Genomic DNA, 16,442 nt, shown 5'->3' with positions numbered 1-16,442 from the left:
TGTAGCACTAGATCACTTATAAAATGACTCACCAGTGAATGACTAGGGAGATCTTTATTATTGAGAGATGATGTTTGTTATTCTTTTTTTTTTTTCGTAAAAATATTTATTTGAGAGGAGAGAATGTGGGTGTGGTTGTGTGGGGAGATGCTAGGGTCTCTTTCCACTGCCCATGAACTCCAGATACATGTATGTAGGTACTGATAAATCAAGTCCAAGCTATTAGGTTTTGCAAAACAAACCTTTAACTGCTGAGCCATCTCTCCTGCCCCCTTTTTATTTTTTTAGTAGTTTTGCTATTCCTGAAACTTGGTAGTTAATCATCATCTTAAGGAAAGTTCCATTTTCAGGTAGAATAAAAGATAAAATGCTCCTGCAAAAAGATAATTTTTACTTTTAAAACTGAAAGGATAGTTTATTGATTCTCTATAAAGACCCAGTTTTAGTGTCCCATCCTTCCTTATTGCCTTTATTCTGTTTCTTATGGGCTACGTTCAGCCTTGAGGTGGTAAGGCATGGAGGAATTCAACACCTTTCCCTCAAGTTAGAAATATTTTCTAGGATCTGAAAAGAACACCAGGATGAGAAAATTGATCATTCCAATAGCTGCTACTGTTTTATAGTTTACTTTCCACATAGAGCTTAAAATGGATGACTCTAAGCCCTGCTAGCTGGCTGTGAATAATGAGGTAGGGGATACAAAAAGAAAGGCATGTATCATTTCCAGACTAATCATAGCTCTTCTTCTGGAAAAAGTATATGTGTAGTTTTGGATGTTATGATAACAGGATAATATAATGCCCCCCCCCCCTTTTGTCAGTGAGCCTATTGATTCTCTGGTCTCCAGTCCTCTAAAAACTGAGGGTATAGACATTTGTGACCATGCCTACCTTTTTACATGGGTTCTGGGGAGCCCTGGGTGCATCTGAGTTTCTCAAGGCCCTCGTGCTTACATGGCAAGTACTCCTACCAGCTCTGCAATCTTTCCAGCCCTATTTCCCTTCTGTTTATTTGCAAGGCAGAATACCTTTGGGGAGTGGAGAAGGAATGGAGTACCAAATCTTTATTTGAAAAAGAAGTATACACCTGGCATGATGATGCACATATGTAATTTCAGCATTTGAGAGACTACAACCAAGAGGATCTCAAGTTCAAAGCTAGCCTGGACTACCTAGTGGAACCCTGTCTTTAAAAAGAAGAATAAGGACTGGCGAAATGGCTCAGCAGTTAAAGCACTTGCCTGCAAAGTCTAATGACCCAGGTTTGGTTCCCCAGTACCCATGTAAACACAGATGCACAGTGGTACTGTAAGGGTTCAAAGATCACTGAAGAAAGACCCCAGACTCAAATAGGATGTGATTCTGCAGAATCAGCCAGCATGCTGGGGTCAACCATTCATACAAAATGGCGACCAGAGAGGACTGGAGAGGAGCACGCACTCCTTTTAAGCACAACTAGGGGAATTCCAGGCGGGCTAGGTAATCTTCTGACATAATTGGCTAGGCAAGTAGCAGTTACAGTTGTACATCTCTGATTGGTGGGGGCAAAAGCATGCAAAAGGGACATGTTTGGGCATGTTTGTACATGTTTCCAAGAACTGACTCAGCCCCCAGAATACAAAATGGCAGCTATTTCCCGGCCACATGTGAGGGCCACTGTTGATTAACAGCCTATCCCTGTCCCCCATAGACTCATGTTTATCTCACAGTGCAAATTGCATTCAGACCATCTTCAAAGGTCTTCATAACCTTTACCAACATTAAGCCTGTTCCAGTGTCTATAGTCTCATCTGAGATTCAAGACTCTCTTAACTTTGAGTTCTGTAAAATGAAAACCTGTTACATACTTCCAACACAATGGCACAGAGTAAAGATTTCTATTGCTGTAAGGCACAACAAGGAGAGACTGGACCAATACAAATCAGTGACCATTAAGCATCTGCAGTTCAAGTCTATATCCATAACCAGTGAGGACAGTCTGGATTTTCTAATTCTGCCCTTCCAAGTGGGCTGAGTAGCACCAGGGAAAACTTTCATCCTGACCCAACAGCTCTCCAGTCTCCATTGTAAACCATGGTCCCTCTTTACAGTTCCATATGATGGTCTTACTTTACCTCGACACAGGGACCTAACTCTGTCTCACACTGCTGCTCATTTGGCTCCTGGAGCTGTTTGCATTGCATCACTTGCTCCCCTCCATTTTTCATTTTTTCAGAACCATTACCACATGTGCAGTGGCACAGCCAATTTGTAAATCCAGGGAGTATAAACCTTGACCTTGAAGAGCAGCATAAACATAAGCTTTCAGAATTCTTCCTTCAGGTCACTTCCTTATGAAAGAATTTGTATTCCTACTCATTGAGTCTTTCCAGGGTGGATTTTACCCTGTGGCATCTTTTCCATTGTCCCAATTCCAAGCAGATGGTCCACCTTTAATGGTAATAACCTGTTTAAAGATTGCAGCTTTGGGCTGGAGAGATGGCTTAGCGGTTAAGCGCTTGCCTGAGAAGCCTAAGGACCCCGGTTCGGGGCTCGGTTCCCCAGGTCCCACGTTAGCCAGATGCACAAGGGGGCTCACGCGTCTGGAGTTTGTTTGCAGTGGCTGGAAGCCCTGGCTCGCCCATTCTCTCTCCCTCTATCTGTCTTTCTCTCTGTCTGTCACTCTCAAATAAATAAATAAATAATGAACAAAAAATATTTTTTAAAAAATTGCAGCTTCAGCAACCTAAAACCAGCCTCTGTGCCAGTAACCAAGCTTGTTTTAGTTTCTCCTGCGATAAACCATACATCTTTCATATCTCTTTATTCTATGTCTTCTACCAAGCACACTAATTCATTACTTTTAAATTCAACCTTGATTAAACTCTGGGTATAGGCAGAAGATAGCCAGCCTTTATGCTTCTGAATAACTCAGTTCTAACAAAGTTCTCTGCTGTCTCTCCTTCCTGTTTGAAAGTTCATAGACCAAGCCATCACAATTCTCTGCATTTAGAATTTTCAAACTATCAAACCAGGCATGGTGGCACATGCCTTTAACCCCAGGACTGGGGAGGCAGTGTGAAGACCATTGTGAGTTTGAGGCCACCCAGGAGATTACTTAATGAATTCCAGGTCAGCCTGAGCTACAGTGAGGCCCTACCTTGCTGTTTGTTATGCCTGTGTCCTGAGAAGTTGTGCAGAGTTGCTTTGTGTAGAAATGGACTGATGTGAGCAGAGGGATATGGCACAGAAAAAATGAAATCTTTGGGCCTACACTGCTGCCCATTCAGCTGTAATTGAGAGACTACAACCTTTGAGATTGGGCCAGCTGACCTGCACTGGGGCAACAGGAAGAATGTAGACTCTTTTGAAGGGGCTGAGTGCTCAAGGAGTGTCCTGTTCTTCAAAGTCTGCTCCCCCACCCCACTGGATTAACAAATTGGCACCCTACCTGGCATTGTGGGGTATTAGAAATGCAGGAAAGAGAGGGTCATTAAGTTGGCAATGCACTCTTTTGTTTTGGAAATGGCCGTGGGTAGTGTGAAGCAAGTTTGCTGGTTGCCTGCATGGAGACCCCCTGAAGCCATAGGATGAACAGTGGATTGCAGTGGAGACCCAGTGGAGATGCTGGGACCACGAGATGGCTGCCAAGGAAAGCTGCATGAAGTTTTCCAGGGCTGAGTAGCCTAGCTGGAGGGGCGCAATTGGAACTCCAGAGACTTGTTGCTGGTTAGAATTATTGGACGTGGAGATTTGTCACTGACTAGAGTTGTTGGGCTTGGAGGTACAGAGTTTGGTGTTTGCCCTGCTTAAATCATGTATTGTTTGAGTATTTCTTTGCTGTGCTCACTGTCATCTTTTGCAGTGTGAATGTTTATTCTGTGTCATTATGGTTTTTTGATATTATGGCTCAGTTAAAAGATCTTAGGTTATAGGGATGTTTGAACATCATTAGAATTGATAAAAACTGCGGGGACTCTTCAAGTTGAATGAATGCATTGCATTTTTTGTCATGTATGGTTATCAGTTGATGGGGGCTGGGGTAATAGGTGGTGATTTGATTCAGGTGTCCCCATAAACTTAGGTGTTCTGATCCCTAGGTTCCCAGTTGATAGAGATTTGGAAATTAACATCTCCAGAAGGCAGTGTATTGTTTTGGGGGGAGCTTATGGGTATAATAGCCAGCTCCCCCTTGCTAGTGTTTGCCATATACTCCTGTTGCTATTGTCCACCATATGTTGGCCCGGGGGTGATGTCCACCCTCTGCTCACATTGTTGTTTTCCCTGCCATCATGGAGCTTCCCCCTCAAGCCTGTAAGCCAAAATAAACCTCTTTTTTCCCACAAGCTGCTCTTGGATGGTTGATTTCTACCAGCAATGTGAACCTGACTGCAACAACTAGGTATCTCATTACAATTTCTTTTTTATTTATTTATTTTATTTATTTATTTGAGAGGGGGCAGATAGAGAATGGGCATGCCAGGGCCTTCAGCCCCTGCAAACTAACTCCAGACACATGGGCACTTGTGCATCTGGCTTAAGTGGAACCTGGGTCCTTTGGCTTTGCAGGCAACTGCTGTAACCACTAAATACCTCTCCAGCCCTGCAATGATTTTTTTTTCCCTAGCCCAGGCTGACCCGGAATTTACTATGTAGTCTCAGGGTGGCCTTGAATTCATAGCCATACTCCTACCTCTGCCTCCCAAGTGCTGGGATTAAAGGTGTGTGCCACCATGCTCAGCCCTTACTACATGATTTTGAATGCCTTTTTGTAGGCTTAACTTGCTTTCTTTATATCTGTATGATGTTTGATGAGGTGTCTGTTCAGATTGTTGGCTCATTTTGAGATTAGTTGTTTTCAAAACTTGGAATAACAGTTTTGTTTTGGCTTTGCGCAATTTAGGTAACTGTCCTTTCTCCTTTTGTGAGAGCTTTTACAGGTGTTTTCTCCTATTTCATGGCTTCCTTGGCAACTGTTTTTTCTTAGCAGAAGTTTTTTGGTTTTTGTTGTTGTTGTTGTTAGGGTAATCTTTTATTTCTATTTATTTGAGAGCGGCAGACAGAGAAAGAGGCAGAGAGAGAGAGAGAGAGAATGGGCATGTCAGGGCTTCCAGCCACCGCAGACAAATTCCAGATGCATGCACCCCCTTGTGCATCTGGCTAACGTGGGTCCTGGGGAATCAAGCCTCGAACCGGGGTCCTTAGGCTTCACAGGCAAGGGCTTAACCGCTAAGCCATCTTTCCAGCCCATGTTTTTCGTTTTTAATAACAAAGATGTTTTCATAAATAGTGTCACAGTGACAGATTTTCTTTAGCAATCTGTGTTTAAATTGCTTCTTTTTTCTTCTTTCCTGTCCTGCCTTCTTCCACCTCCCCTGTTTGTTTAAAATACTACTTTCCTTTGAATTGCTACTGTTCTTTGACAAAAGAAAAATTGGCTGCATTTGTGTATGCTTATTTTTGGACTCCAATCTGATTGATAATATTAGTCAATAGTCAAAACTATGTTGTGTTCATCACTTAGATTTTACTAATGATATAGGGTACTATCAAGCATCTAGTGTGAGTCTTCAGTTATTTTGTTGCTTATTCTGGTCATTTGCCTCTAGAATCAGTTTGTTTATATCCATGAAGTAGTTTGATGGATGTCTGATTGGGATTGCATTGAATCTATAGATGAAGTTGAAAAGAAATGATGTCTTTATAATATTGAGTCATCCTATATCTAAAATGGAATGTATCTCTGTTTAGATCTTATGTCTCTTTTTTTTTTTTTTTTTTTTAATGCGAGAGAGTGTGAGTTGGTTTGCCAGGGCCTTCAGACACTGTAATCAAACTCACTTGCACCACCTTGTGCTTCTGGCTTACATGGGACCTGTAGAGTAGAACATGGGTCAGGCAAGCACCCTAACCGCCAAGCCACCTCTCCAGCCTGAGATCTTGTCAGTTCTTTCATCAGAGTTTAGTTGTATTTTTTTCTTCACTTTTTAACTTAAAAATTATTTTTGGTGAGCATTTATTTTTAAAAAAGATTTATTTTTTATTTATTAGAGACAGAGGGAGAGAGAGAATGGGTACACCAGGGCCTCTAGCCATTGCAAAAAAAAAAACCAGACACATGTGCCACCAAGTGCATTTGGCTTATGTGGGACCTGGAGAATCAAACCTGAGTCCTTGGATTTTGCAGGCATGTGCTTTAACCACTAAGCTGTCTCTCCAGCCCCCTATTTTAACTTCTTTACTGCTGACTTCCATAATTATAAACAATAAACTATGATATTTCCCTTCCCTCCCCCACTTTCCCCTTTATAAATCTACTCTCCATTAGTCTCTGTTTTATTTTGATATCATCTTTTCCTCCTATTATGAGGGTCTTGTGAACATGATGCTAGGCACTGTGAGGTCATGAGTATAGAGGCCAGTTTGTCTGAACAGTTGCAGTATAAGCAGTCCTAACCTTCCTTTGTCTCTGGTGTTTTTTTTTTGGGGGGGGGGGTTCAAGGTAGAATCTCACTCTAGCCCAGGCTGACCTGGAATTCACTATGTAGGCCTCAGGGTACCCTTGAACTCATGGCAATCCTCCTACCTCTGCCTCTAGAGTGCTGGGATTAAGGCATGTGCCACCATGCCTGGTTTATTACATTCTTTCTACCACCTATTCCGCAATGGACCCTGAGCCTAGGAAGGTGTGATAGAGATGCTTCAGTTCTGAGCACTCCTTTGTCACTTCTCAGCACTGTGGTGCCTTATGGGTCATCCCAGTGGTCACTGCCATCTGAAAAGAGAAGCTTCTCTAACCAAAAGTGAGAGTATCATTGATATGTGGGTATGAACATTTTAAGAAAAGTGCTTACAACTCTCTTTGCTGCCAGACCGCCGCCATCACAGGTCCATGCATGCTCCCGGGAAGGGCCTGTCCCAGTCGGCTCTGCTGTACCGCCACAGTGTGCCCACGTGGCTGAAGGTGACGTCAGATGACGTGAAGGAGCAGATTTACAAATTGGCCAAGAAGGGCCTGACTCCCTCGCAGATCGGTGTGATCCTGAGGGACTCATGTGGCGTTGCACAAGTGCACTTTGTGACAGGCAATAAAATCTTGCGAATCTTGAAGTCCAAAGTACTGGCTCCTGATCTTCCTGAGGACCTCTACCATCTAATCAAGAAAGCCGTTGCTGTTCGCAAGCATCTTGAGAGGAACAGAAAGGATAAGGATGCTAAGAAGTTCCGGCTGATTCTGATAGAGAGCTGAATTCACCGATTGGCTTGTTACTATAAGACCAAGCGGGTGCTTCCTCCCAACTGGAAATATGAGTCCTCCACAGCCTCTGCTCTAGTGGCATATCTTGTGTACTCCAGCAATAAAATCTCTTGAAATAATTAAAAAAAAAAAAAAGAAAAGAAAAGTGCTTACAAGGCAGTTTGGTGAGCATATGTGCATTTAGTAGGGCTCGTGACTTCTCCTGGGTTATATCCTGAAAATTGCAGGTCTATTTCTCCAATGTTAAATTTCCCATTAAAAAAATTATTTGAGAGAGAGGGAGAGAGTGTGTGTGCCACGGCCTCCAACCACTGCAAACAAATTCTAGTTGCCTGCACCATCATGTGCATTTGGCTTACATGGGTACCAGGGAATCATACCTGAGCCCTTAAGGCTTTGTAGGCAAGCACCTTAACTGCTAAGCCATCTCTTCAGCCCTAAAACTTACATTTTAATGAGTTAATTTTATTAGATTTAAACTGCATTGTGGTAGCAAATGCAATATTTAATATTTTTTAAATCCATAAACAGTGAGCTACTTAGCCCCTGCCCTGTGTAGGTATAGTTCCAGTGGGCAGCCAGGGATTTGTACAGAATTTTAATATAAATTTGGGATTTCCTTCTCTCAAGTTTTTTTAATATTTTATTTTTATTTGAGAGAGAGAGAGAAATAGGCAGGTAGAGAGAGAGAATGGGTGCACCATGGCCTGTAGCCACTGCAAACAAACTCCAGCTGTGTGTGCCCCCTTGTGCATCTGGCTTATGTGGGTTCTTTGGCTTTGCAGTCAAGTGCCTAAGTGCTAAGTCATCTCTCCAGTTTTCTTCTTTTTAGCATCACACCCTGCTTAAACTTTGTACTTGTGATTATCATGAACTTTTATCTCTTACTCTTCAAGCTGAAGGCATACTCCAGGCCAAAATCCATGAATAAATAAAAAACATAACTTGTGGTCTTCCCTGTTTGCAAGAATCCCTAACTCCTTCTGCCTCATTTTTCTCTTATACTTTGACCATTCACTAATGTTCTGGTAGTTTTTTTATGCTTTGTATTTGTAGTATTATAGTTATCAGTGGAAAAGTTAGTCTGAAAGAACTGCTCAGCCAATAGAAGTAGAAATTGTCCTGCACTTTGAAAATTGGGATTATAGTTTTCTAAAACTGGAGAGATGGCTTAGCAGTTAAGGGGCTTATCAGCAAAGCCAAAGGAGCCAGGTTTAGTCGTCCAGTACCCATGTAAAACCTGATGCACAAGGTGGTGCATGCATCTGGAGTACTTTGTAGTGGCTAGGGCTCCTGGCATGCCCATTCTCTCTGCCCCCTCCCATATAATAAAATGTTTTTAAAAAAACAGAAATTTTGCTAATATGTATGGCATTTCTTTGTTATAAAACCACATTAGGGCTGGAGAAATGCTTCATTGGTTGAGTGCTTTCTGTGCGAATATGAGGGCCTGAGACTTCTTAAGTTGGTTTTCCCAGTACCTTCAAAAAACAGCTGTGCATGGCCGTGCATATCAGTAACCCCAATTTTTTTGCCGGGGAGGGGGGTGGAGAGTTGAGGTAGTGTCTCTCTGTACACCAAGCTGACCTGGAATTCACTATGGAGTCACAGGGTGGCCTTGAACTCACAGTGATCCTCCTACCTCTGCCTCCTGAGTGCTAGGATTAAAGGCGTGCGCCATCATGCCTGGCTTCAGTAACCCCAGTTTTGTAGGGAACAGAAAGCAGAGAATCATTGGGGCTTATGAAAGATGACAAGCTCCAGAGTCAGTAGGAGGCTTCGTCTCAGGAGTAACAGGCAGGCAAGTGGTAAAGGGACACCTGATATTCTGCTCTGTCTCCCTCCCGCAGGTAGGGCATACACATATGCATAAAACCTACCGTAATATGAACTATCTGATTAAAATAGTGGGCAGAAAATTGACTAGTTGGGCTGGAGGGATGGCTCAGCAGTTAAAGCGTCTGTTTGCAAAGGTAAAGGACCCAGGTTCGATTTACCAGGACCCATGTTAGCCAGATGCACAAGGGGTCACACACATCTGGAGTTTGTGTGCAGTGGCTGAAAGCCATGGCGTGCCCTTTCTCTCTCCCTCCCCCCACTTCCTCTGTCAAATAAGTAAAAATATTTAAAAAAAAAAACAACTGAGTAGTTGTCACTACTGTGTGGCAAAATTATGAGCAGGAAATGAAGTTTAAACCCAACTAAATGAACAAAATAATTTGATAGCTAAAAGTAAGTAAATGGGAAGGAAGATTTCAAAAAAGAAGAATTTTGTGTCTTGGGAAGATGACACTGCTACCAGGTAAATGGAGACCAAGACAAGGATGTGAGCCGGGGTGGGGTTGGTGCATGCCTGCAGCACTGTAGCACTGACAAGGCTAAAGTGGGAGGAGTAAGTTTGAGGACAACCTGGGCTACCTAGTGGGATCCTATGCCAAGAAAGAATAAGTGCATGGTTCTTTTTGATTCTGTTGACCTTTGGGTTGGTTCTTTTTCTCTTACTACTTTAAAAAAAAAAACATTATTCTCTCACCTTTTCAGTTCTTATTTTTTCATATGTAAATCTTGGTTTATTTTATTGTATTGCCTTCAATCTTTTTAAAACCTTTTCTGGGGCTGGAGGGATGGCTTAGTGGTTAAGGCATTTGCCTGCAAAGCCAAAGGACCCAGGTTCAATCCCCCAGGACCCACGTTAACCAGCTGCACAAGGGAACACGTGCATCTGGAGTTCATTTGCAGTGGCTAGAGGCCCTGGCATGTCCATTCTCTCACTCACTCCCTCTTTCTGTCAAATAAATAAATAAAAATAAAGTATTTTTATTTTTTAAAAAAACCTTTTCTGTATAATGTTCATAATATTTATCACAATTCAGTAATGTTTTAGCTTTTTCAAGGTAGGATCTTACTCAAGCTCAGGGTGGCCTCAAACTCTCAGAGGGATCCTCCTACCTCTGCCTCCCGAGTACAGGCATCAAAGGCGTGCACCACCACACCCATCTTTCAGTTCAGTAATTTAAAGAAATATTTGATTTCTGTTTGTTCAGTGTAGTATAAACCCCATGCTGACTAGGATCGTGAGCTTGTGCCTACTATGCATTAGGGGCTCAGTGAGTGTCTGATAAAGAATAAATGAAGGGAATGCACACGTTCCTGTACAAATGCACCCAGGTGAGCACCAAAGAATGGAGAGTTACAGATATCTGTTGTCAGGCTTAAGCTCTTCTCAAGGGATTTGCTTTGCTTTTTTTTTTTTCTCCTTCATATTCCATCTTAATCTCAAATGAAATGATGGGCATACTGCTCCTCCCAGTGAGTCAGCCTGGGGTCTTAAGTAATGAGACACATGAAACTTGGATCTAAGTGATGAAATGCAATCCATGCTGTTACTTTCTTCTTGGCTCTAGCTTTTAGGGTTCCCAAGTCCCAAAATGATAGGGAAGAAGGGAATTAAAGCAACTATAATACTTTTTTGTTAAAATTTTCTTGTTCACAGCTCCTAGACAAGCACAAGAACATAGAGAGTATGGTGGAGCTTTTGGACTTGTACCAGATGGAAGATGAAGCCTACAGCAGCCTTGCAGAAGCCACGACTGAACTCTATCAGTATTTGCTGCAGCCATTCCGAGACATGCGAGAACTTGCCATGCTAAGAAGACAGCAGATCAAGGTATTTTGTTAATAGTTTTTTTTTTGAAGCCTGAATTGTAGCTGACCCACTTCATAGTACTCAGACGGGCTGTCTGTTCATGCATCTTAATTACTAAAACTTTCTCCTCAAAGATTCTTAGACGGGACACGCAATTGTTATCATTTTTTTTACTCCATTATTACTTTTGAAAATATTGAGTCATTTATTTTAATATTTATTAGGGAGACCGAGAAATAGGTGCACCAGGGCCTCTTGCCACTGCAAACAAACTCCAGATGTATGCACCTACCACTTTGTGCATCTGGCTTTATGTGAGTACTGGGGAATTGAACACAGGCTTTCAGACTTTGTAAGCAGGCACCTTTGACCACTTAGCCATCTCCTCAGCCCCTGTCATTCATTTTTATCATAAATTTTTCACTTGGATTGAAATGGTAGTATGTATCTAAGACACTTGGATGTCCCACCTATTCCTACACTGCTTGCATTGATTGCAGACATTACCTCTGTAGCTAAGTGTTGACTATCCAGACCTGTGTGCATTCTCAGCTTTCTCTTTAACTTGAGAAAACTTACTGCAGGCTGTATCAACTATTATCGTCACTTATTGCTCCTATTTTTCTTAAGAAGCAATGTGAGGAAAAACAACATCATTTTAAAAGTCGTAACTTTTTAAAGGTAAAACTGATGCTTCTTTGCATTTCTCTTTCTAAGATGCTGCCCCTCAAATGTCATGTCACCTGATGACTGCAATTTTGTTCTTGAAGACTACATAAGAATGTTTAAATACAGACATATTTGCCAGGAGCTAACTTGGGGCAGATGAATGTGTATCAGTTACCTTTTGTTGCTATTATAAAAGTAGCTGCAGCCGGGCATGGTGGCGCACGCCTTTAATCCCAGCACTCAGGAGGCAGAGGTAGGAGGATCGCCAAGAGTTCAAGGACACCTTGAGACTACAGAGTTAATTCCAGGTCAGCCTGGACCAGAGTGAGACCCTACCTCGAAAAAAAAAAAAAAAGTAGCTGACAAAAATCAGTTTCAGGGAGGATGGGCTTATTTTGGTGTATAGATTGTCATTGTAGTTCTTCATGGCAAGGACCAGTTGGTGGCGGAAGCTTGAAGGTCACATCAGTCCAAATAGCTGCCGTTCCTGTGTTCCCCAAGTGATTGTGAATCCAGAAAAATCTGGGAAAACTCATTGATATTTCTGGGAGGAGTTACTTGGTTTTGAGGTTTTTATCTTTGTTTGTTTCGAGGTAGGGTCTCACTCTAGCTCAGGCTGACCTGGAATTAACTGTGTAGTCTCAGGGTGGCCTCAAACTCATGGCGATCCTCCTACCTCTACCTCCTGAGTGGGATTAAAGGTGTGTACCACTGAGCATTTTTTTTCTTTTTCTTTTTTTCAATGCTCAGTTCCTATGTTTTTTTGGTTTTTTTTTTTTTTTTTTTTTTTTTTTTGGTTTTTCGAGGAAGGGTTTTACTGTAGCTCAGGCTGACCTGGAATTCACTATGGAATCTCAGGGTGGCCTCAAACTCAAGGTGATCCACCTACCTCTGCCTCCCGAGTGCTGGGATTATAGGCATGCCCGGCTGCTATGTTCTTTTTAGAAAGGGAATAATCTTAAATTTGAACCCTGAGAAGATGTTAAGGAATAAAGCTTAAAGTCCAGCTCATGGAGCATTGAATTATTTATGTTAAGAGAAGAAAGGTCTAAAATTAATGACCTAAGCTTCTACCTTAAGCCAGAAAGAGGTGGGGATGTAGCCCAGTGGTAGAGTATTTGTCTAATATCACAAACAATGAAACAAAATAGACAAAAGAACAGAACAGATTAAACCAAAGTTAAATGAAAGTGAAAAAATTCAGTAATAATTAGTGAAAAGAAAAACACAGTAGATATAAATCAATGCAACTCAAAACCTGGTTATATAGAAATATATATTTTAGTAACATAACAAAAATGATTTTTTAAAAAATCTACATATATTTTGGATATTTAAATAAAATGAATGTAGAGGTATATGTATGTATGTATCTTTTGGGGGGGGGGCGTTTAAGGTACAATCTCACTCTAGCCCTGACTGAATTGTAATTCACTATGTAGTCTCAGAGTGGCCTTGATCCTCCTACTTCTGCCTCCCAAGTGCTGGGATTAAAGGTGTGCACCACCACGCCCCGTTGATCTTTTTTTTTCCTTTGGCTTGTTTTTGTGATATAGTAGGGTCTCACTCTAGCCCAGGCTGACCTGAAATTCACTATGGAGTTTCATAGTGGCCTCAAACTCATGGTGATCCTCTACTTCTGCCTCCCAAGTGCTGGGATTAAAGGCATACGCCACCATGCCCGGCTTTGATCGATTTTTTATCTGTGAATGAGAGGCAGAATTAAGTTTATGCATCAAATTCTACCACTCTAAATAAAATGGAGAACAATTTCCCAAAGGACATTCAGAGACAAACATTTTGATAGCTTTCTATTAATAAAACTCAATCCATAATTTAAAACCTTTGCACAAAGAAAACTGCAGGTTTTCTAGCAATCTGGCAAGCATTGAAGGAAGAGATAATTCCCATCCTATCAAAATTCTTTCAGAAAATAAAGGCTAAAAAATGCTTTCCATTTCATTTTATGAAGCCAACATCTCTCTTGAGGCCAAATTTCAATGAAGGCAATGTAGATAAAAGAAAATTACAGATACACATCTCCTCGTGAATGTTTAATTTTAATGCATAACATGATGCAAGAAACTAGGATGCAGGAATCTATATATAAAGTGATATGCGGTGACTAAGAGGGGTTTATCTTAGAAATGCAAGGTTAGTTTAATACAAACAAAAAACAAGGGAGTCAGTGTGATTTACCAATATCAGAGTGAAGTGAGAAAGCACAATATATGATGTCTGTGAATGTTGCATCTGGCAATATTCAGTACTGGTTTGTGATTAAGAACTCAATAAACAAGGGCTGGAGAGAGATAGCTTACCAGTTAAGTAACTTGCCTGCAAAGCCAAAAATCGCAGGTTCAGTTCCCCAGGACCTACATAAGCCAAATGCACAAGGTGATACATGTGTCTGGAGTTCATTTGCAGCAGCTGGAGGCTGCAGCATACCCATTCTCATTCTCTGTTTCTCATAAATAAAAATAAAATGTAAAAAAGATTTAAAGGTCAGTTAAGGTGTTTGCCTGTGAAGCCTAAGGATACCAATTCAATTCCCCAGTACGCACACTAGCCAGATACACCAGGGGGTGCATGCGTCTGGAGTTTGTTTGTAGTGGCTGGAGGCCCTGACACGCCCATTCTCTCTTTCTCTCTGTGTTTTCCTATGTCCCTCTCTCTCAAATAAATAAAATATTTTTTAAAAAAGGTTTAAAAAAGCTTAACAAATGAGGATGAAGGCTGAATGACATTAGAGAGAGTGAGTCAGTTTTTTTATCCACTCATCTGTTGATCAAATCTTAATATTCATCCTATCTTTTTACTCTTATGAATAATGTTGCAGTACACTTGGGAATAAAGATATCTCAACATACTGATTTCTCATTCTTTGGTTTTATAACCAGATTGGTAGATAATATGATAATTCTATTTTTGGTTTTCTGAGGAATTTCCGTAGTATTTTCTGTAATGTTTATAATAATCTAGTTCACTACTCTTTACCTCCTCTTTAATTCTTATTTTCTTTTTGATAATAGCCATTTTAACTGGTGTGAGATGATATTGCATTGTTTATTTCACTTGCACCTCCTTGATGATTAGTAGTGTTGAACATTCATTTCAACTGTTAAAAAATTTATTTGAGCAAGAAGAGAGAGAGGCAGGCAGGTAGACAGAGAGAGAAGGGTGCACCAAGATTTTCATACACTGCAAACAAACCCCAAATGGGTGCGTCACCTTGTGCATCTGTCATTTCATGGGTCCTTGGGAATCAAACCTGGGTCCTTTGGCTTTGTAGGCAAGTGCTTTAACTGCTAAGCCATCTCTCCAGCCCTGAACTTTTTTTTTTTTTTTTTGCCTTTTTCTCCCCTAGGCTGCTTGGCATAGTTCCTACACTGCCATCTAAGTGGAAGTCCTGAACATTTTTTTAATATACCTGTTGACTGAGTGTCTTCTTGTCTGATCTGGCCCTTTGCTTGTTACTTGAAAATTAATTCTTATTAAGTTGTTTATATATTTTGAATTTTAGCTGCACATCAGATGTATGGCTAGGGAAAGAACCTAGGATCTTAGGAATACTTGTCAGGTGCTCTCCCACTGAGCCATACCCTTAGCTCTCCCAATGTTTTAAAATGGTGTGCAAGGTAACCTTGGACTTCTTTGGTTGGGGGGTTGATTAGCCAGAATTGCAGATGTACAGTTGTGCATTGAGCTCATGGGGGGGGGGGGATACACCATTTTATTTGTTACCTCAGACAGGAGGAAGCTCTCAATCCTTGTTTCTGGCATTGAAGGCAACCTCGGGACCTGGAAAGTTTTTGCATTGTGCTACTACGTCAGTAAATATGTCACAGATTTATGCTTTGTAACAAATGTAAATTAGGTTACCCCTAGTATCCTAACAACAGACAGAAATAAATAACATGTTTCTCATACAACAATATCCCAGCAAATGATATATTTTGTAAGTAGCTCCATGCCAGGAAATTTATATTTATAAACTAGTTTTACTCTCCTAGCTACCTAAACTGACACACACTTTTTTTTTCCATGTTAAAATAGGCACTGTTTTCTTTCTAGCTCTGAAATTCAAAACAGAACTGTCACTGTTTTAGCACATGATCTAGCTGATCAGTACTGTACATCTTCAGATTTCCCAAGTTAGGAAGAGAACTTAAGAAGATCCTTGCTTAATGTCTTCAGTACAATAAAACTGTTAAGCAAGGTTCTTAGCTGTTGGTTACAGCATTATGATACTAAGTTTAAAAGCTAGCTGTAAAATTATATAACAGTATAGAAAGCATGTTTGTGTTGCTGTCTGTAGCAGACAGCTTCAGGTTCGCTAAGATGAACTTTCAGACCAGGCACAGTTATGGAGGAAGGGATTTAGTGAAGCTTACAGATCAGGGGAAGTTCCATAATGGCAGAAAAAGCTGGCCTTGCCTTCACAGGCCCAAATAGAGCAAAGCACAACCCTAAAGGTCAAAAGCCACAGCACACTTCAGGAACTCCAGCTAGGCACACTTTGCATATCTTTAGATTGAAATAGGAAACCCACCACCACAAGATACACCCAGTGACATTGCCTCCAGCCAGATAGCCAGCAGATGTAAGCTACAAACAACTGAATATATTGGGGGCCATCTATTCTATTCAAACCACCACACTCAATATAGAGAGGTCAAGATTTTAATCAAATAGCAATATACAAGCTATTTGCAAATTGTTACCATTGGATTATTTTTATTAAATATTTATTTGCAAGCAGAGAGAGGAGGGGAGGGAGGGAAAAAGGAAGGGGAAAAAAGGAATGGGTGCTCCAGGACCTCTTGCCATTGCAAATGAACTCCAGATACATGGGCTACTTTGTGCATCTGGCTTTACGTGGATACTGGGG

The 16,442-nt window shown here is 41.1% G+C and overlaps 1 protein-coding gene and 1 pseudogene across 1 annotated transcript in view; both read left to right on the top strand.

Annotated features, from left to right (window-relative positions):
- The window catches only part of Jmy (junction mediating and regulatory protein, p53 cofactor), a 72,816-nt gene that overhangs the window by 24,940 nt on the left and 31,434 nt on the right, over positions 1–16,442 (top strand). The window contains exon 2 of the mRNA XM_045133403.1: positions 10,730–10,903. Coding sequence (XP_044989338.1) covers positions 10,730–10,903 — 174 coding nt within the window. The remainder of the gene's footprint in view (positions 1–10,729; positions 10,904–16,442) is intronic.
- Positions 6,871–7,350, top strand: LOC123454781 (annotated as a pseudogene).

The sequence above is a fragment of the Jaculus jaculus genome, chromosome 14 (assembly GCF_020740685.1).
Source record: "Jaculus jaculus isolate mJacJac1 chromosome 14, mJacJac1.mat.Y.cur, whole genome shotgun sequence".
Lineage (NCBI taxonomy): Eukaryota > Metazoa > Chordata > Mammalia > Rodentia > Dipodidae > Jaculus > Jaculus jaculus.
Note: the sequence above shows the minus strand (reverse complement) of the source record. Positions and strands in the feature narration are given on the sequence as shown.